At 41.0% G+C, this 27,173-nt stretch overlaps 1 protein-coding gene across 1 annotated transcript in view; it reads right to left on the bottom strand.

The window, feature by feature from the left end:
• LOC108880895 (dystrophin-like) overlaps positions 1–27,173 on the bottom strand; it is a 169,394-nt gene that overhangs the window by 13,374 nt on the left and 128,847 nt on the right. Inside the window, 9 exon segments of the mRNA XM_018672611.2 lie at positions 3,965–4,030; positions 6,547–6,612; positions 7,114–7,152; positions 11,899–12,035; positions 15,352–15,463; positions 18,036–18,202; positions 21,350–21,507; positions 22,922–23,007; positions 24,066–24,267. Of these exon segments, the coding sequence (XP_018528127.1) occupies positions 3,965–4,030; positions 6,547–6,612; positions 7,114–7,152; positions 11,899–12,035; positions 15,352–15,463; positions 18,036–18,202; positions 21,350–21,507; positions 22,922–23,007; positions 24,066–24,267 (1,033 nt within the window).

The following is a 27,173-nucleotide window of genomic DNA, read 5'->3' as shown; positions in this document are numbered from 1 at the left end:
GAGGCTATTAGCCGCGATGCACTGTGAATACGAGTGTCGTGTTTGGCGAGGGTGAGCAGAGGACACTGCTGAGGGAACTTTTACAGTCTTCACCCGACAACAATAGTCTCCAGGCCTGATGCCTGGCTAACGTATTGCAAAAGAAGCAGCTCTTCTCAAGCTAAATATCATCTGACCTCCGAGAGAAACAGTAAGAGATGAAAAGAAAGCAAAACAAGGAAGTCAGGAATATAAGAAAAAGAAGGGAGAGGATGAAAGAGGGGCAGTTGCTACAAGTCTTTTATTTCTCCCCTCTGGTAATATGTTAAAACCTCTCTTTCTATGGGACTACCATGTCTGGGGAGTGATCATTGTGAAGTGTATTGCTTACGGTGCAGGGCTTCACAAAAAAGTATTTTACTGTTTACCTCTGTGCTTACTGTTTAATCTGAAGGTTGCCTGGGCCCAAAGGTAAAACATGATTAGACTACAACAAAAAAATGATGAAAGGGGTAAAAGACAAAGAGGGAGAGAGGGGAGGGTAGTGTTTAAAAAGAAAAGGGCTGGAGAAATTAAAGGGAGAGGGACAGGAATAAAGGGCAAAATATGAAAGGCGAGGAAAAAAAAGGACAGCACTGGGGGAAAGACTAGAAAGCAAGAGATAACCAAACAAAAAAGCCCAGGCAAAAAAAAAGAAGCAGGGAGTCTCAGTCCTCAGTGACGTCCTGCGGCACTGATGACAACATCATACTTTAGCTGGAGGTCACGAAAAACAGGCAACACCAACTTCCTAATTAAGGATTCCCTTTTAGATAAAAGCAATATAGGACTAAAATGACACAAGCACCAATGCCACATCCACATACACACACACATGAACACACCCTTTATCTCTAGAGCTCTCTCTCTCTCTCTCACACACACACACACGCTAATAATTGATAGCGCTGCACAGCTGGCAGTGAGTCCACATCAGTGTTTGCAAGCTTTGAAAGATCAGAAAACACAAGCCAAAAGCCAAACATGCATGTAATTGGCTAACGCAGTCATCCATGTTACACTATGTTACCAAACCCTGGCAGGAAGACACCTTCTACTGTCCTGTCAGGCATATGGGAATAAATTCTGTGAGTGTGTGTCCTCACAAACAACCAGATGGAGTGGAGTGACAGACAAAGAGGCTTGTGTGAAATCAGCTGTAGGCGGGAAAGAATAAATCTTACAAAAAGAGAGGAAAGACAATCAAACACTCCAAACCAAAGGCATTAAAAGGAAAGAGGAAGGAGAGTTATTTCTTAGCTGGGAAGTCTGACAGCACAATATACAGCTTCATCTTTTGAGAGGAGATCTGGCTGAGGGGACTGTTTCACTGTAGCGCTATCTAGAAAGCACAATATTGTTATTTTTACATAAGCTTTCAAAGTTACTTTTTCCTTAAAAGTAGGCCTTGATGGACACACTTGTGTGTAAAAACAGGGCTACTGGTTGATTCTGGCCTTTTAAAAACAACCAATGTTTACTTCCAAACTAATGTGAATGACATTTTATTGAAATAGAGTAACATTTAAGCAAATGTTATAGCACTTATGACTTAAAAAAAAAACATTCCCCTGCAAAGACCTACAGTAACTGTACTCTAAACTTATTTTTTTGAAATTAAGCTGGCTGTAATGATGACTGTTTTCACAAGTACATCACAAAGATTTCAACATTATTTAGCTCTTAGTCAAAATTAAGAGCCAGTATGTGGGGAATCAAGTCAAATAAGTTAATTATCCTCCACAGAAACAGCAATAACAGCCTACAACAGCAGACAAATTGGATCTAGTTCATTTTCCTTTCCAATTAGCTGCACTGTTCAGAATGCAATAAATAAAAGTTTATAGCATCTCTCAGACCCCAGTGTTTCCTACTGAGAGCTTGATTATTCATTTAACACATAATAATAACATAATCTGGCTTGACATTATAAAAAGAAGTACATTATATCAAAAATTGTAGTATGCAGTACATACACAGGTTCTACAGCTTGTGCTTCATGCTGATAAGTACAAAGCTGTTCTTTTCAAAGACGTGTTGTGGAAAAATACTCCAGTCCTAGTTATATTTTATGATTGGCATTTAAATTTCCTTTTTCTTGGGGGATTGTGCTCTTTTTATCTTCACAGCTACATTGTAGCTGTTGTTTTGCAGAAACGTGGAACACAAATCGTACAGAAAATGACACTGATGTAAAAGTGAGTGAAAGCACAAGAACTATGATTATGTTCTAAATGTGCCCCGGTGGGTGTTTTTTTTCCCTCTGCTGCTAAACCCATTAGCCTTCATCAAACCATCATCTTCCTCACCTCATTAGCGCCTCTACACACTTCTGTGTATGAGCGTTGGTGTTGTTTCAGAGCTGGCAAAGATAATGGCTTCTTCTCTTAAATAAGCCCGAGTACAAAGCACAAAAGAGAGTGAGCGAGGAGGAGAGGGGATAATGTGTTTGTCCCGCATTACGAAAGCTTTGAGAGGAAAATAAATCCACCTCTGCTTCCAACTTCCCCTTCTCACCAACACCTTTTGTCTTTCTATTCTTCTGTCCTTCTATTGATCAGTTGAAAAGACGGAGAGAGCAGAGAAATGCAGCTTTTGGGAGTCTTCAATCGAAACCTTCTGTTTCCAAAAGTGTTATTTCTGAGAGGTAAGGTTAGATGAAGGTGAAGTGTGGGTGCAGTGGACCACATGATGCACGCACACTGGCAAGGGACACAACCCACAACAGAACGAAGCTGATGCTTCACTTCATCTTCACTGAAGACTCTCAAAGGTTTTAACCATCTTCCCATGCGCCTCTCCACTGTTGTGCTGTAAATACTCCTTTTAAAAGAATTTCCTTTTTAAAAACCCCAAAGCTTGTTTCCCTTCTTCTCATGAGGTATACAGGGAATCTTTTTTCTCTCCTCTCTTTTTTTGGCTTTGCTCTACTTGAAATTGTTGCTGAGACTTCTGCACCCTCACATTCTCATACACAAAGTAATTTCACACGTGTATGCACACATTGCTAGTTTCCAAATCTATGATCATCTATGATCTGGGAAATCTACAGAACAAGAACAGAGTGATAAGTGTCTGTCTGTCTGTTTCTGTTTGAACACATGTGTTAGTGTGTCCACCAGCTCAGAGAGTGTTTGAACCTCAAGATCTCATTCCCCTGATTAGGATCTCAGCTGGGAAAAGGAACTAATGCGCTCTTCAACCTGAATGGCTGGTAGAAGACATACACATGCCTTCACATCCTCACACACAGACACACACACACACACAATCAGAAACTTTTACACCCATGCTCCTCATCAGCTTTTTTTTTTTGATTTCTTCTTTTTCCGAGTTTGCCATGTTCTCATCTCCTCTGATCAAAGATAACTGGTCGTCATCAGAGATCTTGAAACCAATCACTCTTGCTGCTCATTGTTGGCACTCTAATCCATTACATTTCTCCCAGAGTTCTCTCCTTCCCGCTGTATTCAACCACATTCCATTGTCTTTTATTCCCCTTCACTCAACACTTCTATCGCTCTCCCCAGACCTTTCTCGGTTCTCACACGTTCTCTCTTGATCTCTTTTCAGGGCTGTGGAAAAGCCACCTTGTTATGTCTTTGGCTGGTTTTGATCCACTGAAGGGCATGTTTTGGGGTTTCTGACAGGTAAACACTGCACTGGAAGCCGTCTTAGCTTATTTTATCATAATGAAACCAAATATCAACAAATACGCGCTGGGAAAATTTCACTTGAATTTTAGAAGAAACTGTTCATTGTTTGAAGACAGAAAACATTATTAGCTGACATTAATAAAATGCCTGTGTATATATGGAAATGAGGAGGTTTGTTGTGACTAGAAAATGAAATCTGTGAAATAACACTATGGAAATTTGAAGTCATGTTGCAGCAAATATCAAAACATGTACAAAAAAAATGTCGGAAATAACAAACAGTGACTTACATGCTTCCTGTGGCTGAGCTGCTGTCTGTGGGCAAGGAGCCATTAGAGCGCTCCATCTGGGCCAACCTGGGAACGAAACTATCATCAGGCACTAAAACTTCAACATTTAAAAGCTGTCATTGCCTCATTACAATGCAGAACATCAGTGTAAACAAGAGAGGAGCTCAACGCCACAGCAGCACACCTAGTACGATTTTAAAAATATGGTGAAGTGACCACATGCAATTTTATGCAACTTTATACTTCTGTATGTTCTGGTATACAGTTTGTGTGCACACCCATATTTTTTGTGCAATGTACAGCAGAGATGTGTGACTGTGTGTGTAGGAGCATTTTTTTCTGGTCATAGATCCAGACAGAGAAGTCATGCTAATGAGGCTGCCCCCCCGATCAAAGCTTGTATTCACAAAGCTCTGTAATATAGCAGCTGCAGGGTTGTCCCACAGATTAATAATGTGATCCTCACACTATCCTTAAAGATGAAATTGAACTTTGACAGAATATGGGGTGGGGGGGTTAGAATTCCATGAATCAAATCTTATTGTGTGCATTTTTTCCACACACGATAATCTATAATGTCAGCGTCTCTAGTTCAGTTAAAATTGTAATTCACAAGGCTCATGTCTGTGTCATTGCTGATAAAACAATGCAGCCAGAAACACTGAGTGAAGGTTAATGGTGTGTGACCAACGGAAGGTTACGGGCCAGAGAGAGCAGCGCTGCATCAGAAGACCAGTCATGATTAAAGCCTTGTGTGGAAGGACACACCAGGGTCTGTTTGACACGAGTAACCCTTGTCAGCTTTAGAAAAGATAAGCCTTAGACTGATTAGAGATTCATTCAGCAGGCTAGATGGGATTTATGCAGCTTGGATACTTCTTCTTCTTGGATCTTAATATTCAGACTTATCTTAAAATCAAACATGGCAGGTTTTCAGTCTCAGTGCAGCAGAACATTAGTTTGGTAATGATCGACTGCAGCTCACACGCCGTGTTCACGGGTGTGTTGATGTACACAGCAGTTTCATGTGATGTGGGCGGCTAAAAACAGCTATCATGCCAATCTGCTGCTACTCTGATCTCAACAGCAAATGCATAATGTTGCCAGCCGTGTTGGTGGGTGGCTGCATGTGTTCTCAGTTCGCTCACCGAGCAGACTTCGACAGTCATCTGACATTTAATGTATGCGAACACCGTTTGGCACAAAATAAAAAGCAGATCCATAATGTTCCAAAGTCTATTTTATAATAATAATAATAATATCAAATTTCTATAGCACTTTTCAAGACACTCAAAGACTGTTGTTGATGTTGTACTTTTCTCTGACATCAAACAATGTCTTGTTCCACCACAGCATTTTTCAACTGCACCTGAGGTTTGTAGAATATCTATATATGCATTGTTTTTCCATTGTGTCTATGTTGAAAAGGTGAGACTGAGATTTGTGATTCTATGTTTAGTTACACAGAGCACTTTTTGTACAGATTCCAGGTCGTGACAAAAATCCAGATATTGTCTATCAGTTGTCCTTTGTGCAGTCTGAGGGGAAAAAAAGCATTTGTGTTTCTCTTGTTCGACTGTCATTGCATGGCCTGAAACAGGTCTCAAAATGACACATTTACAAATGCTTATTTTTGTCTCCCACTCAGTGAAAAGACATGGTATTCTTACGCTCTGTCTTTGAAATGCCTCAGCTTGAGAGAGCCAGTTCAGATTTCCAAAATAAGTAACAGGACTGATAGATACTGGCAGAACATGCTTTGTTTGATTCTGAGCTAAATGTGTCAGTGTGAGATCTGTTTCATTGTGTAATGAGAAAAAATAGCAAAAGAAAACAAAGCTGTTCTCTGCAGTAAAAATTATCTTGATTATATGGAGCACAGGAACAACCAATTAAGATAATTAATGGTATCACTATTTATATGATAGCCTTGACGCTATACTGAACAATGCTGCCGGTGTACTTCATCAGAAATGATTGTTGGAGGGTTGAAAAGCTTCAGAAACCTCCCTCTCTCACACCTTTTTAACATCTGAACTAGGTAGGCTCTGTATGAGGTTCTACAATACTTCTTCCTCCTTAAAAATATCTGCAATATGTCCTGATACTGAATAAAGTTTTTGGTTTTCATCTCATTTCATTCCATCTACTGCAAATCACATTTACGCATTTTACATTTCTGCTGCTCCTTTAACATAGCATAATATAGCGTTTACCATTGTTAAATGTGATTTTCCCTAGCTTCCAGGCAGCTGCTGTTTTCCATTTATGTAATGCTTCTAAAATCATTGTACAGAGATTTGATTTGGTTGTCATGTCTATGTCTTATTGTTGTCAATATCAGACTACTGTTGCATAGTCATGCATTTTAAGTGCAGCATGAAAGCAAATGTGACTTGGAGAGTGGGAATAACACACTCAAAAACACTGGTATGGCCCTTTAAAAGTGGGTTTAAGGTCCTATAATGAAGCTCTTGAGATGTTTTTAATGTGCAACATTTAAATGCAGTTAGCCATTCTCTGAATGTGTGCTTTGTGGCGCCTGGCATGATGAGATGATGATTGGAGAATGCAATGCGTACCTGCTGGCATACTGCTCTATCCTGGAATGGGTGTCATCATGAGAGAGCTGAGGTGACTGGGACAGCCTGGAAATGAATGGGGTAATGGAGATGAATGAGATTCTGCATGCTCACACAACCTCATTAACACACAGATTCGCAGGCACATGCACACACAGTCGCTCGCACACAACCTAATGGCCCTTCACAACATCACCTAGAAAACAAATCTGATAATCCTAGAGAGAGAAATAGGAGAGCAGGATGATCTACGGAGCGGTCGGATAGTTTTTGACAGCCGCTGCTGGGATGAGCAACTGAATGCTAGCTGGATGTTTTAGAGAGGAGAAGGAAGTGACGGTAAGGAGACAGTGGGTGAGGTTTTTTTTTTTTTTGGTCGCATCTTCAGCCAGTGGATCAGGCAGGCAGGCAGGCAGGCAGGCAACATGCAGTGCAGTCATGGTTTAGTCGGTGTGAGGACGTGGGGCAGGGTGAAGACAGATGAGAGAGGAAGGACTAAAGAAGGTGTTGTTTAAAGGTATTCCAGTCTGGAGACGAGGTGTAGTTTCTGGTGACGTAGATACTCACTCATACTGCTCCGGACACATGCTGATGAGGGTGACGGGACTGTAAGAGGGAAGGAGGGAAGGGGAGTAAAGGTACCAACAAAACATTTAAGGGTCAAATTCACTCAGTGGGTCAGAAACAAAAACACAGCAGGTGGAGGAAGAGTCTGTCTAACAGCTGAACGGCTGGACTCAACAAAAATGGAAGACAGTCACCAATATACAGTATACACCACACGTGGTCCCTTGTGATGTGTAAAACCTGCTTCAAAACAGACTTGTGACACAGAAAATGTGTAGACTTGAAAGGGTCAAAATGTGCAAGTGGGCCTGTCAGCACACTGCGAATATCCCCAGGTTGTGTGCGTCAAAGCTTGTACAGGCAAAGGTTGAGTGTGTCAGCTGACTTCGCTGCTGTCAGACACATTTCATTAAATTGTTTTTACAATTTCTCCTGCATACAGAATGATATGGCCCAAATTCATTCCTTTTTCTCATTTAGTTCCCTCAGGATTTACTGAAATAGCACGCCAGAAAAACCATACGTACAGCAGAACCTATTTTCTGGTTAATCTGCTATTGAGTACATTATGTTAGGAAGGAGAATTAAAACGTGTTATGAGAACCCAGCAAATGAAGCTACTGGTCTTTTGAGTTTTTGGAAATAAACTGTGACAAAGCAGGATGATAGAGGCATGTGCTTTGATGTCATAAAGTCTTCTAAAGTTTCTGGTTTCTAATCTGTAGTAATTGCTGCTATTCTTAGAGATGTACAGCATAAATTGTTATTTGTAAACAAATGTGACACCCTCTTATCTCAGACATACAAAGAAATGAACTGTTTTCACAAGGAGGCTGGCTAGAAATTGGTAAGATAACAGTGGAGGTTGACATTCTTTCGCCTCGCGCTTTTCTTCCCACATTAAAGCAGGGAAATTCAGAGGGAGACGTGTGGCATGGTGGTTATGTTTCTCACAGTGGAGCAGCTGATGTAGTCACACTTCTGTAGCTGCGAGGAGAATTCAAAATTTAGCAGGGAATTCAGACAGAAAAGAGTATAAAAAAGGGAGTGAGAGAAACCAGGGTCGGCAGGGCAGACCGAGCTAAGTACTGAGAGCCTGAGCTGCAGCATTTTAACGCCTCCGCTGACATCTTCGCCAGGAGGAACAGTGAGTGTGTTCGTTTTGTTTTTCACGCGAGTGATGTCAGTTTTCATCTTTGCCAAAAACTGATAGCGTTGTAGGGTGTAGATTGTTTTCCTTTCACCCAAATTTGTCCTGCCGGCGTATGATGACGCAACTTTAACCTGCAGATGGGTTGCACTTGAGAAGAAGTAGTAATGGGGAACACAAGTGACGGAGAGGTAAAGAGGGGGAAAAAATTGAAAATGAAGCATTAGAAAAAAAAAATATGTGAAGGAAAGGTGACTTAACCAGGAAGGCAGGAAATCACTGCAGTGGGGACATTTGGGGAGTATTTGGGGTCTGACAAATGTGGCTGCATGTTGTGGCTGCTGAAGTTAAATAACAGGGTGTGGTGCACATTTCACTTCTGAACAGACTGAGCTGTTGTGAAAATTCATGGCTACAGTGAATCTATAACTAAAAACAGTATTCATTAGAGATCACCATCAGTCAGTCAGAATGCCGTCTTCTGTTCAGTTTGAGAGTACATTTAGAACAAAAAATAAAGCTTGTCTTCAAAATGAGAAAATTAGATTCTTCTGCATGTCTGTCTTTTGATTTGATACTGATCTGATTGAGCTCTCACAGGGTAGGTCAAACTCAATCTGACTGAAGCTCCCTAACACACAACACAAAGATGATGACATTTAAAAAAATCTTTACTCATAAAAGTCAGTGTCTTGTGAGTAGGGTGGAGCCTGGAGTAAACAAATGGTAACGGACCTTGGTTAAGCAATAATCACAATGTAAAACCCATGTAGCATGTCTTTTGAAAAAGCTGGCTTCAGTGATGCTTACAATCTTGCAATGGTGTGTCTGCCACTGGCTACTTTAGAAAACTTGGAACCGCTGACTCCGAAAAAACTGAAGAAACTGCAAAAAGATCTGACGTCTTTTATCATCTCTTTATGTATTTGTCAAAGTCATACAGTATCTGGTTCACTGTGCTGTCAGAGTTTCTTTAGGGGTGAGTTTTTTTGGGGTGGGGTTTTGGGAATGTCCTGAAAGGCTTCTAAAAATCAATTTAGTCCATCATGCTGTGGTAGTCACTCTGTCACAGTTAGCACTGCTTCTCTCTGTTCTCCCTCTCTTCCATTTTCTCCAGCGGGGGGAAAAGACCATCTGCACATGCTGACACCTCTACCTGTCTGTCAGCAAGACAGCTAGAGGGCTGCAAAGAGAAATGTGTGTATGTGTGTGTGCACACGTGTGAGTGAGAGAGTGTAGATATAGATGCAGAATGAGAGAGATACTTCTGTTTTTATCATTTACATGTGTATTAACGCATAAAAAAATCTTGAGTGGATGCTTTTGTGTGTGCATATGAATATATATATACAATATATATAAATTCTGTGCTTTGATGTACACTATACTTACTCTCTGTCACATGTATACGATTGGAAGCTTTTTACTTCCAAATCAATTTTCTTGAGCTACCTACCTACAATGCATTTTTCTACATATATATTTACTAAACATATATACATGAAAATTGTATGTTTCCTTAATGTAATAAATTCTAAATTCAAAACCTACTGTGCTAACAGATGCCTAAGGAAAGCTTTTCACTTTCACTTTTGTTAGTCCTGTAAAATGTCTCTCTCACTGAATTGTGCCCACTAATATACAGCAGCATTTTAGGACTTGATCCTGACGGGAAAAATAATAATTCAGCCACTAATTTACAAATCCACGTTTAAAGCCATTAACCCCTCTGTGAAGCCTAATGCAGCAGAGACCCATCTTCACTATCTGGTTATGTAGGGTGAAAGGCAAAAACTAACACTGAGAGGGAAACCATTAGAATGGTTCTTTCATATTATCAAATATAACTATGACAAATCAAAAATCCTATCTGGCGTGAAATTAAGCAAAGATATAAGGGGGAGGTGAGAGTGGGTGGTGTTTTGCTCTCTCAAGGTGGAGGGAAACAGAGTGGGTGGAATCAAAAAAGAGAAATGATGACACGAGAGCAGAAAGGAGAGAGTGAGTGAGTGCATTAGGGAGGGCAATTATACAGCAGACAATCTAATTTTCTCTTCTGCTGCTACAGTACTTTAAAAATTATAACTTCTTACAAGTTCCCTTGTTGAGACGACCAATGGAGCCTAGGTTTTGGGGGGGGATATTTAAAAAATGAAATCTTTTAATATTCTTCAAAGTTGTTCACAGCAAGAGAGACTGGATTCAGTCCATTAGTTCGCAGCCCATCAGCGAAGCTGTAAAATTGGGAGTAATCACATTCTTATTACAACCAACACGGTGTTGTTATGATGTTTACCTAATCTCTATAATTCCTCTTTTTAAGCAGGGACTAGATCTTGTTCCAATTACAGAAAAATCCATTTCAATTTAGGTCACAGCATTCATTTTAGTGATGCGGAGATGACAAGAGCCATGAACTGTGACAATATAGGTCTAAAATGAATGTGGTGTGCAGAGCATTTCTTAACACTGATCATATGCCTGAGCCAGATCTCATAGACAGCTCAAATGTTAAAAGTTGCACATACCGGATTCTTTCTGCACATGAAGATGAGAGTATACAAGCCTGTGATATCATGTGAATAGTGCATGGCTCACGGGAGAGCCCTAATGCAGCAAAAGAGACAGGAAAATGATGACCATGAAATAGTCCTGAATTTCTCTAAGTCTCCATTCCCTCCTGCCATAATTTGAAAAGATCTCCACATTTCGCCCACAATTTCTCTACCTTTTAGAGGCATTTATCAGGCAGGCAGCTCTGGAGGAGTCATTTCTCAGAGAGGAAGGGAAGTGAGAATGGAGCGAGGTGGGAGGTGAGGAGGAGGACAGGCGAGGATAGGAGGGATGAAAGGGAGAGTGCAATCCATCTGAGAGGTGACCGTGCGCCGACTGGTTGTCGGGGAAAATCTATCGTATGTGAACAGGTGAGTCACTGTGTGTGCACGCATGGGGATCTCTGAAAGCTTTCAGCACTCAAAAGATGCAAATGAACACGTAAACTGAGAGGGAGCTTAACACTCTCCACAGACTTTCAGAACTTGTGACCTGAGGATATTTGTGACAGAGAGAGTGATGTGGCAGTAAAATATATTTAAAGGGACTCTGCCAATTTTCCATGTTAAAGTCAATTGATTAGTCATGGTTAGTACTACTCAGCCTGTTAAAACTGTTGTATAATGTCTTGTATAAAAATGTTGTAAATGAAAGCCTCTGTCACAAACTGGGTTCATGAATCTTGAGAGATGAGGGGAGCAGGGAGGCACACAGTCCTCTACAACTCACTAGAACTTCATGTTGCTCTGTTTTCACTAAGCCACACCCCCTTTTGAGCACTCCAATCAAACAAAAAGGATTTGATTTTAAATCTTTCTTGTAACTAAACCTCCCCCACAAACTCTTTCACTCACAAATATGTCACACTGCTGAATCTAAAGATGCTCGCACTTTCCTTTCCCTGTGACGTTAAGTGATGTGACGTCAGATGAAAGGTGTTGCCCCCATAGACATAAATCTAAACTATGTGGATTCCGTTTTTAGTTCAGACATCAATCTGTATGTGAAGAGTTGTTTATGTACTTCGGCCAATCGGATGTGAACACTGTTCTGATTCAAACTGACACTCAGGTCCTACTTACGTTTCCAAGTTGTCGCCCTCCAAAACTGTCTGGACTGGCAGGTAACCTAGCCGAGGATGCTTGGCAAAGTACTTCTTTGATCGGAATTTATTCTTCAGCACTTTGGTGAAATCACGCATGTCCTCACCTGACGTCGTCTATGAGAGGGACAGAGAGAGAGATTATTTATTACAGTGTGTGTGTGTGTGTGTGTGTGTGTGTGTGTGTGTGTGTGTGTGTGTGTGTGTGTGTGTGTGTGCGTTGTGCATGCATAAGCAGCGTATACATTTGTGTAAAAGAGAATGTCTTTTGTTAATTAGGTACTTAGCAAAGGTGTTCCTCCTGCAGAAGCGGTTTCTGCCTTGCAAGCAAACAACAAATTACCACTACAGTCTGACCAGAGGGCGAGAAAATCCCTCTGCAGAGGATTCAGACAACAACCACTGAACACACACACACACACACACAAAACACACACACACACGCACACTCCCACAGTTGACAGATATGCATAAATGAACAGACTCTATTAAGTTCAGTTAGCTTATTGACTAATCCACACAATTTAAGATGGTAGTTTGAGCAAACCAACAGCAATTACAGAACAATTAGGCTAAAGCTGGAGAAAGTTATATGTGTGCATGTGCGTTTTTGTGTAAGCTCCTTCCTGTTCGGCTTAACAGACTTTTTTTTCATTGCCTTTATTAGATAGTGACAGTGCAGATATGGGCAGGAAACAATGGGAGGGGAAGAGAGAAGAGAAGAGGTGGAACACTACGCCTGGAATCGAAATCAGATATGATCTCTGTCTTCACGACTAGGTCGCCAGGACGCCACCTGATTTGTCGAGACAGCTAGAAAAAAAATTCATCCCAATAAAATGACACCAGAGACATGAATAATAATTAAACCCAAGCAACATCTCCTCTTAGGGAAAGGTACAGCTTTGAAATTAAAGTAATCAATACAGCATGACACCTAATTTGTATTCTTCAATACCACTGACAAAGTCCAATGGAACTATGAAAATGCCACTCCCATAAAAATCTAAACCTAATAAAAAAGCAATATTGTGGCCATAAAACAAACAGTACAACAAAGGAGAGAGAACAAGTCTTATTAAACGACAGCACTGAGTCTCACAAAAGCCACTATCAATCGGTAACTCTCTGCAAAATCTAATTTTTTTTAGCATCATTATTCAATATGGACTTGATATTTTCAGAGGTATAAAATGGAAATGCAATTTGGTTTGAGCATGGGGAGTACAAGGTAACTAATATATATAATATTGATATTCTTAGAGAAAAGAAAGAGAAACAATAAAAAACTTGCGCTTCAAAGGTGTCAAATAAAGTGGAGTTGAACTGTAGGATTTAAAATAACTCAAGAAGTTGATTCAGTTTCATTTGATTTCCCCCACAAGCTGGAATTACAGATTTGGATCTTGGATATATCTAACAGCTTGGAACTGCTAGATTTTGCTGAATTTCTACCAATCTACAGTATCTTGCAGTTCAATAGAGCTCTGGTAAGTTGAATATGCAGTGTTTATGAACAACAAGATGCAGCTTTTCAGTGGGATTCAAGTGGAAGCTTTTCAAGGTTTTTCTTACTTTCATTCTGCAGCTATTCAAGTATTGATCTAGCTGTATGTTTTAGGTCATTGTTCAAACAGAACATAAGCCATTGCACCAGTCTGAGGTGTCTGGCACTGCACAGCAAGCTGTCCTCTATAATTTGCCTGTATTTGGCTCTGTTCATTGCTCCTTTATCCTCACACATCTCCCAGTTAGTTGTGCTGAGAAGCCTGCGGTCAGTACGCTGCTGTCAGAGCCGTTCTTTAAAACAGTGATGGTGATAAGTTGTGACTGGTTTCTGGCAGACACAGAGCTTAAAATTATGCCAGATAAGTTCAAAAATATTAATTTAATCAGTGCATACAATCTTTCGTCTTATACTCTCAGTCTTTAACAGACTTCTCTGTGACTTCCAGCCTGCTGTCATGAGCATTTTTCTGCCAAACAGACCAGATCACAGCAGCTTTATCAGTGTGGTCCAGAGTGTTTAAAGATGCAAATGCAGGGCAACTAAGAGGTATACTGATATACTTTCAGTAGATGTAAGCAAATAATTTAATATTATGTCTAATGAACTGTACAGGCCACACTGTAGGTCAGGCTGTAAAGAAGTCTCAGGCGCAAGATTTCAGGCAGAACCTTGCTTGTAACTTAAATATATACTTTTACACTATGGGTTATTGTATACAGATCTGTGAAATAAATTCAGATTAAATACACTTTAAACTTTAAGATGCAACATGACAAAATGTGGGAAAAGCCAAGAGGAAATGTTGAACCCTCTCTGTAGTAAATTTTTTTTCTCTGATAAAAATGACGATCAGTAAACTCCTGAGTCATTAACGTAGCCTATAGCTGAGCACTAATCTCTCACCAACATTTTAAGTGTTTGTTGCCTGCAGTAAAGCTGAAAATAAGATAATGTTTTTTCAAAGTTGTGGCAGGCAGCTGCTGGGCATCTTAACTCAGGGAAGAATGATCACTTCCCCCTACAGCTGCTCCTCCAAAGTCAATATCTATCCCATTTGCAAAATTGAAAAAGCAAATTAAAAGACAGAAATGAGAAATGTCTCCACTCGAGTCACTCAAAGTTTGATGTTAAGCAATATTGAAACGAGCTGGCCCACAAGTGTGTGATCCTAATTGAGAAAGGGAGCAATGTTCAATTTCACAAAGCTTCCCCCGTTTTCTAATATTCTTCTCTCTGCGTAGCAGTAAAGTGAAATATAGCTTTCTGGAAGAAATTATAAAAAAAGACCTCAGAGAGCCATGAACATTCTACCATTTGTTCATGTAAATTCAAATGAAGCCAAAGGTCTGTCGGGACAGTTGATTGTGGAAGTTTGAGAGATCAGCTGCATGGGAAGTGGGACGTGGAGGCATGTGGTAGGGGTAACGCCAACTTGTATTAACCACAGCGAGAAGATGAAAATCTGTTCACAGAGTCACATTAAAGGGACCCACCTACTATTTCTAGCTAAAGCAAGCCCACAGTGTAAGCCTAGGGTACAGGTTAAGGTCAGGCACGTACTGGTTATGGTTGACTTGCACTGGAATTTGATACGTAAATCATAGAATTACACAATATTTGGAAATTAAAACAGCAGTATGTTTTCAAAACTGAAAACTGTAATAGTAAAGAAGTCCCTGAATACTAAGCATGAATATTCAGGGGCTGGAAGAGAGCAAGTCAGTGGTTTATATGACATTAAGAAAGGGACAGTTTTAATGAAAGATGGGGTAGGAGGTAACCAAAGTCTTTAAGTGTGAATGTGTGCGCTTTCATTATATGCATGAGTGGAGTGTGTGAGCATGTGGAAAAGAGATATGACTTGAGCTTCTAAGCAACATGTGTGTCTGTGCACGTGTGTGAGTGTGTGCATTAGTCCCTCACCGGTGTGCAGTATTCCACCATGGGGTAGTTGAGCTTGTGGCCCTTGGCGGTGCGCCCGGAAAAGAAGCAGCTCTGACACACGTCGTAGTTGAAATGCTTTAGACTGCGATACCTGAAGAAAGAGAGCGAGGCAGAGAGGAGAGGGGTGAGAGAAGGGAGGTGAAAACTGAGATAAGTTGAGCTGGGAAGTGGTGTGTGTAGATGTCACTTTCATGTCCACAGGGTGTATTGATGTGTGTGTGTGTGTGTGTGTTTTGTGCCCACGTATGTAGCACTACAACATGACTCAACTCCAGGCTACACTATGCTGGGGCCCTCCTGGAGAGCTGTTGATTTCCACTGTCACTCTGTCACATAATCCTCCACATGCAAACGACACACACACACACACATGCAAACCCTCCTCAATATGCTGACAGTATGACAGACAATTGGATTTCCACCAAAACACAACAACGTGACAGCAACTGTCGGGATGTTGTCCTCAGCAGCAGCTGTAGCCAGAAGGCCATTTAACAGCTAAATTGAGACAGGAGCCATTCAGACATAATGGCTTAAGTCTTTTATCTCTCTCTCCTCTCCAGCTCTCCCAAGGTTAGCTGACTGATGAGCTACAAGAGAGAGCCATACATCAAAGGATGCAACAGCGCACACGACACCACCAAGTCAAACGCGCCATTACGTGCTGACACGTAGCATATTACTACGAGGAATGAGATGTTAATTCACCTTCACAGGAGGAGGTGCAGAGATGTCCCTAAATTAATGAGTTATCCACCAACAACTTAGGTTAATAATGGAACCTGTATATCTGGTTTTCTTATGTGACATCCTCTTATATATTAAAAAGCACTTTTTATTAATCACCCTGGTGTGCAATATTCTGTCACATGCTGCTTTACACAGTGTTTACATTTTAATCCAGGAGAAACTACAAAAACACAAACACACAAAAAAAACTATTGCTTATAGATTTGTTTACAAATTTGAACTTAGACTTTTGTCTAATGTAACGCAAACAGACACATTGAAATTCAATACATTTGTGATATAGAATGACATCTTAAATTACCCATTAATATTGTGATATTAATCTCAACTATCAGCAAAACCTGGTGTACAGTTTGCCTTTGACCATATGAACCCTGTTTACACAGAAATTATTGATAAAAGCGCAATTCAAACAATGAAAGAGGAATAAAGGAGGAACATTAGAGGCAAAAATGAAGAAAAACAAATGGGTAAAATGCATATACTCTTATTTGTATATTATGTGTGCTGCACCTATAAAAAAAAAAAGCTTTTTGTCCACTCCATCTGTAACCTGTGCAATCACAAAAGTCACAACAAGTGCTGTATATCCCAAGACAGAAAACCCAACCAAACACAATAAAAGCAAATTATATGGCCAGAAAGAGATTAAAACAAAAGAAGAAGAATAAAACTGTATTAAAAATAAAGGTCAGCTTCTAATTTCACATTATTAATCCCACAAATTATCATAAAAACACCATGAAAGTCTTTTGTATCGCTGGCATTTTGTAGCAAAAGCCATTAAGTTTTAATTATTGCCAGCCAGTTCGACATCACAAGTAAATATGGAAATGTAACACATGCTCAGGACAAGTTTACGTGACCGCACAGTAAATGGTGCATGTTGAATGTGGTTCAGTGGCTTGTTAACGATTCCATTAATTTCTGGCAATTGCATTGACATTTATCACATTTAAACATATCTACTGACATATTATCCTTGAAATTCAGTTTGAATTTTTGCTCATGTACCATGCCAGTTCAAAAAGTACTACTCCTTACAAGAGTAAAAAAAATAAAATAAATAAAAATAACTGAAATCTACTGGTATAACACGGTTGATGTCATGTCTCAAGACCACACAAAATGCCTGCTCTGCATTTTCTTTCCTCTTTCTCTCTTGCTCCCTGCCTTTCCCCTCCCTCCATCTCTCTCTCTCATCGATCAATGACAGAACCTGGGAGACGTGTGCTTCATCAAATGTCTGACTGTATTTCTCTTTCTGCTGGCAAAGCAAGGCATCTGAAGGGGACAATTCTGCCATCCTACTTTACTTAGCATGGTGTCACGCCTATCTCCAGCCACAGAAAAAGTTTTTCACTGCAAGACAAACCAGCGAAAAACTGAATTTTATGATAAATTGACCAAGGCTGTTGAACAGCAACGCACATCTGTTGTTACTGCGTAAATCTGACTGATCAGGAACCAACAGAAACAGAGGCAGTAATTGTGTGTGTACGCTGTATGTGTGTGTCAGTCCTGCACAGTATCAGAGGGTGGTCTGATATGGATTGTTTGCCAAGCGACCGGCTCTCTGTGAACTTTGTGAATGTGGCCTTGTAGAGTACAGTATGTTTGTGCGTATGAGCATTTTGTTGTTTGTGAGTATGTGTGTTTCATTGCAAACCTCCGGATGGTATTTAGTCAGTGGTGTATCAGCTGCTGACATTTAGATAAATGCCTGCCCTCCAGAGCAGATCTGCCCTTTATGCTCAACCAGGAGGGAACAACACAAAACAACTGCCACATTTATGTGTGTGTGTGTGTGTGTGTGTGTATTTGGCCTGTTACATGTTGCAAACTTGTCACCTTCATCTATTATGGGTGTTTCACAAATTGAACGCTAAATATGAGCATGTGAGTGTGTTTACCTGAAGCCAACAATAGGACACTCCTTGCAGATGTTACACTTTGCCTGATGCTTCGCCGTCTCCGCAGCAGCCACTCTGTGCAGCACAGGAAGCCAAACCATGGACTGAGGCTCCAGACGCATCCAATCTACAAACTGCCTAGGCTCCAGCTCCACCTTATTGGTCACCTGGGAATAAAAGAGGTGGGGCTAAAAGTGAAGAGCTTTTAAATCAAAAGTTTAGGAACCATGTGAAGTTTACAGATTCTATTAAAGTTCAACAAAGACGGCTGATAAACTGTAAAGGCACTTTGTAGCATGATAGACAAACGTACAACTCCATTCCCAGGAACAAATAAGAGGCTGTAACTCTTTGCTTGTTACCGAAAGCCTAATAAAGATGCAGACAAATTTAAGATGACCATACTTATTAAAGTGATGATTCCCTCAGGCGCATTACGACTTTGAATTGTGGACATGACTAAATAACTTTTATGAGCTCCTTATTCATCTTTATTGGTCGAAATATCTTACAATAAACAATGATTGATTTTAACACCCTCACTGCCCTTGTCCCACACACCCCTGATCGTGCTGTTAGCTAACAGCCATATTGCTCCATGCAAGTAGATATGAAAAACACCCCCAAACTCCTACTCTTAACTGCTGCTTTAAACTTTTGGAGGTGTAATTGTTTATGTAAGCTGTACTTGCACAGAGCCTGTTCTTTTAAAACACTCTGGTTGTGAAACAATCTCTTGGCTTCTCCAAGAACAAGAAGCTAAAAATTAAGTGTCCGCTTTCCAACCTTTGCCCCTCTTAAAAACAAACTATCGACAAAAAGAAACATTACTTGATAACAGCAGCATTCACAAAATGTATTCCAGCAGAATCTTTGTTGGACTGCAGATTATAATGAGCCCATTCGAAAAGCCAACTCAGGGTGAGATGCTCTGACGTGGCTGTTGTTACCGCTAAACCAATCAAAGATGACCTTTCCATCATCCCTGACACACAAAAAGGGCAGCAAATGCAGCAAAGGGGTGAATACATTTGAAATAAGAGGAGAGAATAATCAAAAGGAATGCAGCACATATGTGTGTGTGTGTGTGTGTGTGTGGGTGGGCATGTGTTCCCCTGATCCTTTCCCAAGGCTTATGGTTTGTAAGACTGTAGAGTGTCTCAAGTTTATTAGCATATCCTTCTAAAAATAAATGCACACTACGAAACTAAAAGGAAACGCATTCCAACCTGAAAACTGGAATCAGGGATCGTCTTATTAAATTAATATTCACAGCTGGCTTTGGTGTGTCTGTGTGTGTAAGTGAGAGATAAGGTTGTTTTTTTGGGGGGGGCAACCAAAACGTATTCATAGCACCAAATATTGAAAAATGTCAAGTACCAAGTGCTGGCATCAATTATTGACTCTTGTTGACTTGTGAAAAGTTTCTCCTTTTGCCAGTTATAGACTGTATTTTATAAGGCAACATTTCATGTCACATAACTTTAGGTCAAGATAACCTGGTGAATGCATTTCAGGCAACAGCCCAGAACATAATGTCAGCGTTTATTAAGTGTGTTTGTTTCAGTTGGGTTTAAGAGCATAAGAAGGACTCTTTAAGTTTGTGGTTGAGAAGTGACAACACTGCCAATCAAACTTTCACCCTGCAGACATCTCAAATCATCTTTAAATCCTTAACCCTTCCATTTGACCTTCCCCTGCACAATCAGAATACCTCTCCATCTCTCCTTTCCCATACGCCAGTCTCATCTTCACCTTCCCTCCCCCTCCTCCTTACCACCCAACGGCAGAATTATAGCACTTGCAGATTAATTACTGCAGAGGAGAGATGGCTGAAAGGATGACTATATAGATGGATGGATGGATAAATGAAGGAGAGTGACAAAGGAACAGTGAAGAGGCCATATTTATGGCGGCACAATCCGTTCATCACAGGCCCATTAAACCAAATGGACTGGGTGACTGCACTGACACTGGCAGGGCAGACTGACACACAGGTGGGACAGAGCTTTGCTTGCGTACATGTATCAGAGTGTAAATTAGAATGTGTGTGTGTGTGTGTGTGTGTGTGTGTGCGTGTGTGCGTGTGTGCATGGTTTCCACCTGCCAACTTGGTTTGATGATTGAATGATTAATGAGCAACTGGACTACGGCTGGCACAGCAATTCGTGATCACGTCTGTGAGCAATTTGTGTACATGTATTCGTGCATGCTTGCTCTCCATGACCGTGTGTATTAATATGTCATCAAGGTGAGTGAATTGTAGGCAAAGCAGCAAGGTGTTTACTCAGTGGACTTTTGCATTATTTTGAGAAGAAAAAAGAGAGAGAGAGAGAGAGAGAGAGAGAGAAAGTTTAAAACTGCCTCACACTGCTATTTTGGGAGGTGAGGCACAGGAAATCAGTGAAATTTATAGCTCCCTAATTTTAATGTTTGGCTCCCATTTATGACTGCCGAAGCTTGAGCCAGGGGAGAAAGAGGGTGAAAAATGAAACAGTGATCTCGGGGGATGAAGACATCATTAAATGCCAGTAACGTCCAGAGATAAACCCAGGAAAAGTGGTTAGCTGGCCACAGTAAAACACTAGAGGACAGCCAGCAGAAGCCTGGAGGCCGTTTGAGGCTTCATGGTTGGTCAGCAGAGCTTAAATATTAAAGCACTTTTACAAAATAGAAGGTGGCAGGTGTTAGATGGCTGGGAAATGTGGAGGAGACCGAGATATTTAATGTCAATTACATTTGGAGGAGGATGCATCACAAAACATAATCTATTACAGTACTGATTACTTTCCAAAAACTGCCATCAGTAATGTTGCCAACTCAAACTAGAATGACTATTCTGAACAGATGGCAGTTGCCAGTTTCCGAATGTGATTGAAAAGAACATAAAAGGCTAGGTTAGGCACAAGGGCTGTGTATGAGTAATAGTTAAATCAATCACTCCTTGGGAACTGATCAATCTTATTTGTGTATCAATTAATATGTACCATGAGTGCACACAACAAACACTGTAACCTAGAAAGAGGCCTGCATCCAGAAAGCAAATTTACAGTTGAGAAGAAATTTTGGTCATTAAATCTGAAATTTGCAGTTATATGTATATTATATATTATTATATATGTATATTAAGACTGACATGAATTTATTATGATGGGAAAACATTTACACAGCATTCTGAAATCAGATTTCTTCCCTATGCCAGTAATCTGTCCAGCATTAAGAACATTATGTGATAACACAATCAGTGAGGAAAAAAACAGAATCACTTTATGCTTATTTATTCTGGGTGTGTGTGTGTTAGTGTGTCAACATACGTGCTGGAAGCAGCTGCGGACACTGGGTTCAATGTTGGAGCCTCCGAAGGCGGCCACCTCCCCCAGCTGCCTCGGGATCTGGATGGCTTCATGAAGCAGCAGACCGAGCTGCCTCTGGTCACATGTGTCGCCTGCCGATGCAACCTGGCTGAAGAGGTCTGAGGGGGGAAAACGGGGGGAGGTAGGAAAAAAAAAAAAAAGAGAAAGAGAACGTGAGGGAAAGAGTCAGAGCATGTGGGTGATATTTGAAATAAAATATATAGGTATAAATAGACGTAGAGGGAGAAAGTAACAGTATAGCAGTGAGTGGGAGGGAAAGTGTGATGCATTTTTAATCTTTCTGTCTTATTTCTTGTGCCAGGCACTTTCTCCTCTAATTTCTCCCTCCTTGCCTCCAACTCTCTGACCACATTCTCATAAAAATCGACAGAGCTGTGCTGGATGTGGATGCCTGCCCGGTGACACGTGGGCTCGGCCAGCGAACATGTTGACAGCATTATATTTTAGATGAAGTTATGAAACATCTCCAGAGCTCATGTACAAACTGAGCAAACAGAGCAGAGAGGGTAATGCGGAGAAAGGAGGAGTGGAAGGAACGGAGGGCATGACAGGTCTTTCTGCTCCGTTTGCAGCTGACTTTGATCTCTGTGTGAGGCCTGGCCCTGATGCCTGCTCCTGTTACGTATGTGTGTGCGCGTGTGCTTTGACATGCAAACACCAGCAATGATGTGCATTCGAGACCCCCTTCCTCCACACCATTTTTGTGTCATATGACTGATCAACCCCCACATCTCCAACTCACTCCTTGCTGCTACAAGATTACATTTGACATCCGCAACTGTCTAAAAAGAGTGCGATATGATACCATGCCTGGTTAGGGGTATGTGTGTGTGTGTGTTACTGTGTAGCTATAAGCAAGGGACTGACAGGCAATGAGACTCTAAAACAGTAAAGGAGGAAGGACGCAATCAACCGTGCTTGATACCCTTCTCAGGCTAATAGAAACTGCCAGTGGAACGAATAGGCTCAGGGATGAAGTCCACGCCATGGCAAGAGAAAGAGAGGAGAAAGAGGCAGAGGGGAAAGGAGGATGGAAGGGAAAAAAGGGAAGCAAAAGTAAGTAAGATAGAACAGAAGACAAAGCAGCACAAGTTAGACGGATGAACAATGGCGTGAGCAGTGACAGCAGAGGAAGATAGACAGGGAGAGATAAAGCAGCAGAAACGAAGAGCAGGAAACCAAAATCAGTCCCCTCCCAGTGCAGCAAGCCTATATTCACGCTCTCAAATCCTCAAAATAAATCAGAATAGAAAATTAAATAAAAAACAGGGGAAACGCGTAGGAGGTCTCTCATCCAATTAGACGACCCGTTCTCGAGCTCTCTCTCTGACTTTCTTTGAGTCTGATTAATACTGCTGGGATTACAGCTGTGCTGGAGCAGTATGGGATGGACTCGCCACAGACTGGGCTGTACTGAGAGGTGGGGGGAGGAGGGGGTAGAGGGGCTGGACGGGGGTGTGTTTAAGTGCTCGTGCACATCAGCAGATATCTTAGCTATTCGTTGGCACTTACATTTGTATTTCTCCTCCAGGTGTCCCTTACAGAGAGAAAGCAAGCCGATCTTCATTGACAGGACTCGGATCTTCCCGCTGCGACCACTGCAGAGCCCACACACACACGGACACACACACGCACATCAAAAAGTGGCAATGAGTCATTATATTTATTGCAGCTTTATGCTTGTATGCAGTGGCAAGAAAAAAATATGTGAACCCTTTGGAACTACCTGGTTTTCTTTGCTAATTGGTCATAAAAAATGATGAATATCTAAACTCCTTGAGATGACTTTGTAACCTTTTCCAGCTTAATGCAAATCAACAATTGATTGATAGTAGATTTCTGTTTTGCAAAGCATGATTCACATCAGCAGGTGCATCCTGTGAATAGCAAACTCAAAGTGTTTGAGTATTTTTTTCAAAAGCTAAATTACCTCTAACTAACACCTCCTATCTTGTTCCATTGTTTAGACTCCAGGTTTGCTAACTCCTGATTTCAGTTAGCTTTTGTTGATGTCATTGGTTAAAACAGACTGACAGAAAATCATTGGAAAGTGCTTGGAAAGTGCAGAACCTTCCAGTGTGTGTATGTGTGTTCCTGTAGCTCTGTCTTTGAGTGGGTGAGATTCTAATTGCATTTTCTGTGTACCAACAAGTGTCTATACCAGTAAGCAAGATGATCCACAGCATGTAAACACACATGTGATTATGAGTACTGCATGTTCATGCTGTTCAGGCCAGTGCAGAGCATATTTGCACATGTGGCTCTGTGTGTCTGTTCCCAAACAAACACAGTGTGTGTATGCCAACTGTGGCTCTTGGTGGCGCATATAGTATGTTGGCAATGTCAGAACATGTAGAGTAAAAGAATACGAGTGTGTAAATATGTAAAACATAATAATTATGCAGACACAGCATCAACAAAGATGGATTTGAAAATTCAAGAGCACAGCGATGAGAAGCCTCGGTTCTGCTACTTGTATCCAATGTGATTTAAGACTAAGATTTTATGCACTATGCTTTGTAGCACATTTAGATCTATAAACAAGCATGAAGACACATTTTCAAAAGGCCAAGATGCAGGTTTGTCAAAATGCATGACAAATTGTTGACTGATGCCTAATCCTCTGTCCTGAATGCAAAACAGATGGGATACGTACGTGTCGTAAACATTGAGCAGCCAGTTGAGACACATGTCAACACACAGCGGCACATTGACCAGGTCTTTGTGCTCCTGCTCCAGGCCATCATAGATGGACGTCAGGCAGTTGATGACATCGGGAACGGACAGCAGCTGATTGTTGTTGGTGAGTTTGTGCTGCTCAAAGGTGTTCTGGGCTACACTGAGATCCAACAGGTCCACTGCAAGTGAAGAGGGAGGGAGAGGGAGGGAGGAGCAGTAGGTGTGTGGGCAGGATGAGAAGAGTTGAGATGGAAATGAAAATAGAGGAGAGACACAGCGAGGAGACAGAAAAGGGCAATTATTAGGCAAAAGAAGCAAGGGGAAGAAGGGGAAGCAGAGAAAGGTTAAAAAGAACAGAGGAAGAACAAAGAAGAAAGTAAAAAAAAAAATCCCATAAGGGGTGACAGGGGACAGAAAGAAAAAAGAGCAAGTTAGAGCCATTAGTAACCTTTCAGACTTGTTCATTGGACTTTCAGTAGTAGACTATTCATAGAGGCACTTCAAAACTGCAGACTTGACTGATATTTTGTCCAAAATAGTTCAAAACAACTAAGTACAGAAGTCTGCCGGGAGTACAGACAGAGAACAGATGGATCATTGTGGTGAAATATTAATATGAGAGAGAAATCTGAACAGAAAAAGACAAATGGGGAAGAAATGTAAGAGAGTCAGACGGAGAGCAGTCTGGTTTCTTCTAATTTAATTTGTTGGCTACATCTTCAATGACAAGGAAAAAAGGAATGCTATATTTATATCAATATCTCAATTATACTTCCAACGTCTTCTATACTTAAGCTTTCACTTATGTAACTTGAGAGTAAGATGGAGCAAAAAAGAGAGAGAAAACTTAACAAAACAGACTAATCGAGTCCTTCGGGAAAACACTGCTAAACAAAGTAGCCGGCTGCATAAACACACACAAACACACCGAGACAAAACACAGTAATAGAGACGTAGATAAAATAGAAGGCGCTCTCAGCAGCTGTTGTGCAGTAGATAGTGCCATTCACACATAAAAACACACACAAAAAATGGTCAATGGCGCCTGACTAAAGAGCTGTGGTATTTATAGTGTTTGAACACTGAGAGCTAAAATATTATTTTGCTAAAATAAGCAACAACAACAAAAAAAAATCTGCCTGTGAGGTGAGATTACTTTACCTCTTCCAGTGTGATGATCTGCTTTAATCAGTCTCCTAACTAGAGACTGGCATTCTTTGTCTTGAAGAACAAATTTGAGACAAAATAGCTAAAGTAAAAGTGAATGTACTGCAAACTGAAAACATGGGTCAAGTTAATAGATTGTATACTTTCAGAACACTGTGTTTTAATATGAATTTATAGAGGGGCGAGTTCAGATCCTGATTGGACTGTTAATTAGTGTTTTATTCAGGGAGCAGCACAAAGGTCAACCAGTTGACCCCATCTCTGTTCAAAACATGTAGGCAGCTCTAGGCGGTAAAACAGAGTGTGTGTTGTCTGCTACAGATGGTTAATTAGCATGACCAAAATAAAGCCCATCACAGTGTAGGTGTAGATAATTACATCTAAAATAAATGTACTGATTACCCTAAATTACTTCAGATGTATCCAACAAATACTAAAATACAGGAGGTTTAAAAAATTTTAACTGGTATGGTTTTCACGTGGCATGAACCCTCAGTTGTTCTGTACCTTCCTCTGACCTTCAAAGCGTTTAAACTCTGCCCCCTCTTCTGCAACTTTCATCCCTCTCACCTCTTCTTCTTACTTAAGTTTCCTCATTTGCCGCCCTCGCTGTCACCCTCTCCACTGCTCCTCGCCTTATGTTAGCCCCCGTTCCCCAGACAGAGCTAATTACTGGGGTGTATCCACGTGGAGGAGGCGCAGCAGGGCAGCCATGCTGTCAGAAAGTAAAACTTTACTTCTCGCGCAACACACGCCGCAGATATGAAGCTGAGAGGCTGTGGCACATTAGCAGGGTGCCACGCAAGCTCATTTGTGCTTCTCCAGCCCCCTAGCACAGACTTAACCCAATTAGCCGTTTTATAGTATCCCTGTCGTGTTTGTTGGTGTGTGTGTGTGTGTGTGTGTGCACATTATTCTCACACAGCCATGTGCATACACACAAGCACACACATTCATACAGGCACTCTCAGGTCTTCAAGCAAAGATTCCACATGAATCCCGGCTAATAACTAATATCTACTGATCCTAGACTGTGTGTGTGATCGTGTGTGTGTGTGTCATACACACACGTGTATGAACAATTTTGTGACTGTTCTAATCTAATGGATGAAATTGAATTGCAGTGCCCCCAGTCGAAATCACTCAGGCTAATGCATTCCCATCACAAACACATGCGTTCAAAGAGGCAATATGAGATGGCAAACTAAAACGCCTAAGTCATTCAAACTCATTAACAACTAACAAACACAATAACACACTTTGATACACAAGATTATTCAGGTACACACGTCTAAAGGTGCATACACACACACCTACATCAGACAAGGTTATATATTTTATCTGTTTGTTTCATACACGCACGCAGAGAAAACTTCCTACAAACAGCAGGATGTAAATGAGCAGTGTGGGCTCACAGTGTGTGATGCTATAATAGTGTCAACAGCTGGATAATAGTTAAACATTTGTCACCATTATTACACTGTGCCAAGCCCAAGTAGCTGCTTCCATGCTGGTTGAAACCTCACAAGGGGGGAGTCTGCATACACCTGCAGTCTGTGTGTGCAGATGGGGTTGATAGCCACCTGAGACTGTGGATAATAGCCACCTTTATCACAGCTTCCATTATAAATGAGAAAACAGCAGCTCTCGTGTTGAGAAAAATGTTTTTTTCAAAAAGCACAGTCTAAAAAAATCCCACCTGTGCACACCAAATGAGGCTATGCTCAACAGGCTTAACACAAGCACCAGCTGTGCCTGTGCATGGACAAAATCATGTGCGCACACACACACGCGTTGACACAGTGTGAGCAATTTTAAAGCCAAAATATCTTTGGCGCCTGTACTGTTCTGGCAAAGCTTCAAATCATTACTGCATCCCCTCGCTACACCCAGACTTGAAAAGAAGTGGACCACGACT

Source organism: Lates calcarifer, linkage group LG7_1, assembly GCF_001640805.2.
Source record: "Lates calcarifer isolate ASB-BC8 linkage group LG7_1, TLL_Latcal_v3, whole genome shotgun sequence".
In the NCBI taxonomy this organism is placed as follows: Eukaryota; Metazoa; Chordata; class Actinopteri; family Centropomidae; genus Lates; species Lates calcarifer.
This window is presented reverse-complemented; position numbering and strand designations above follow the sequence as displayed.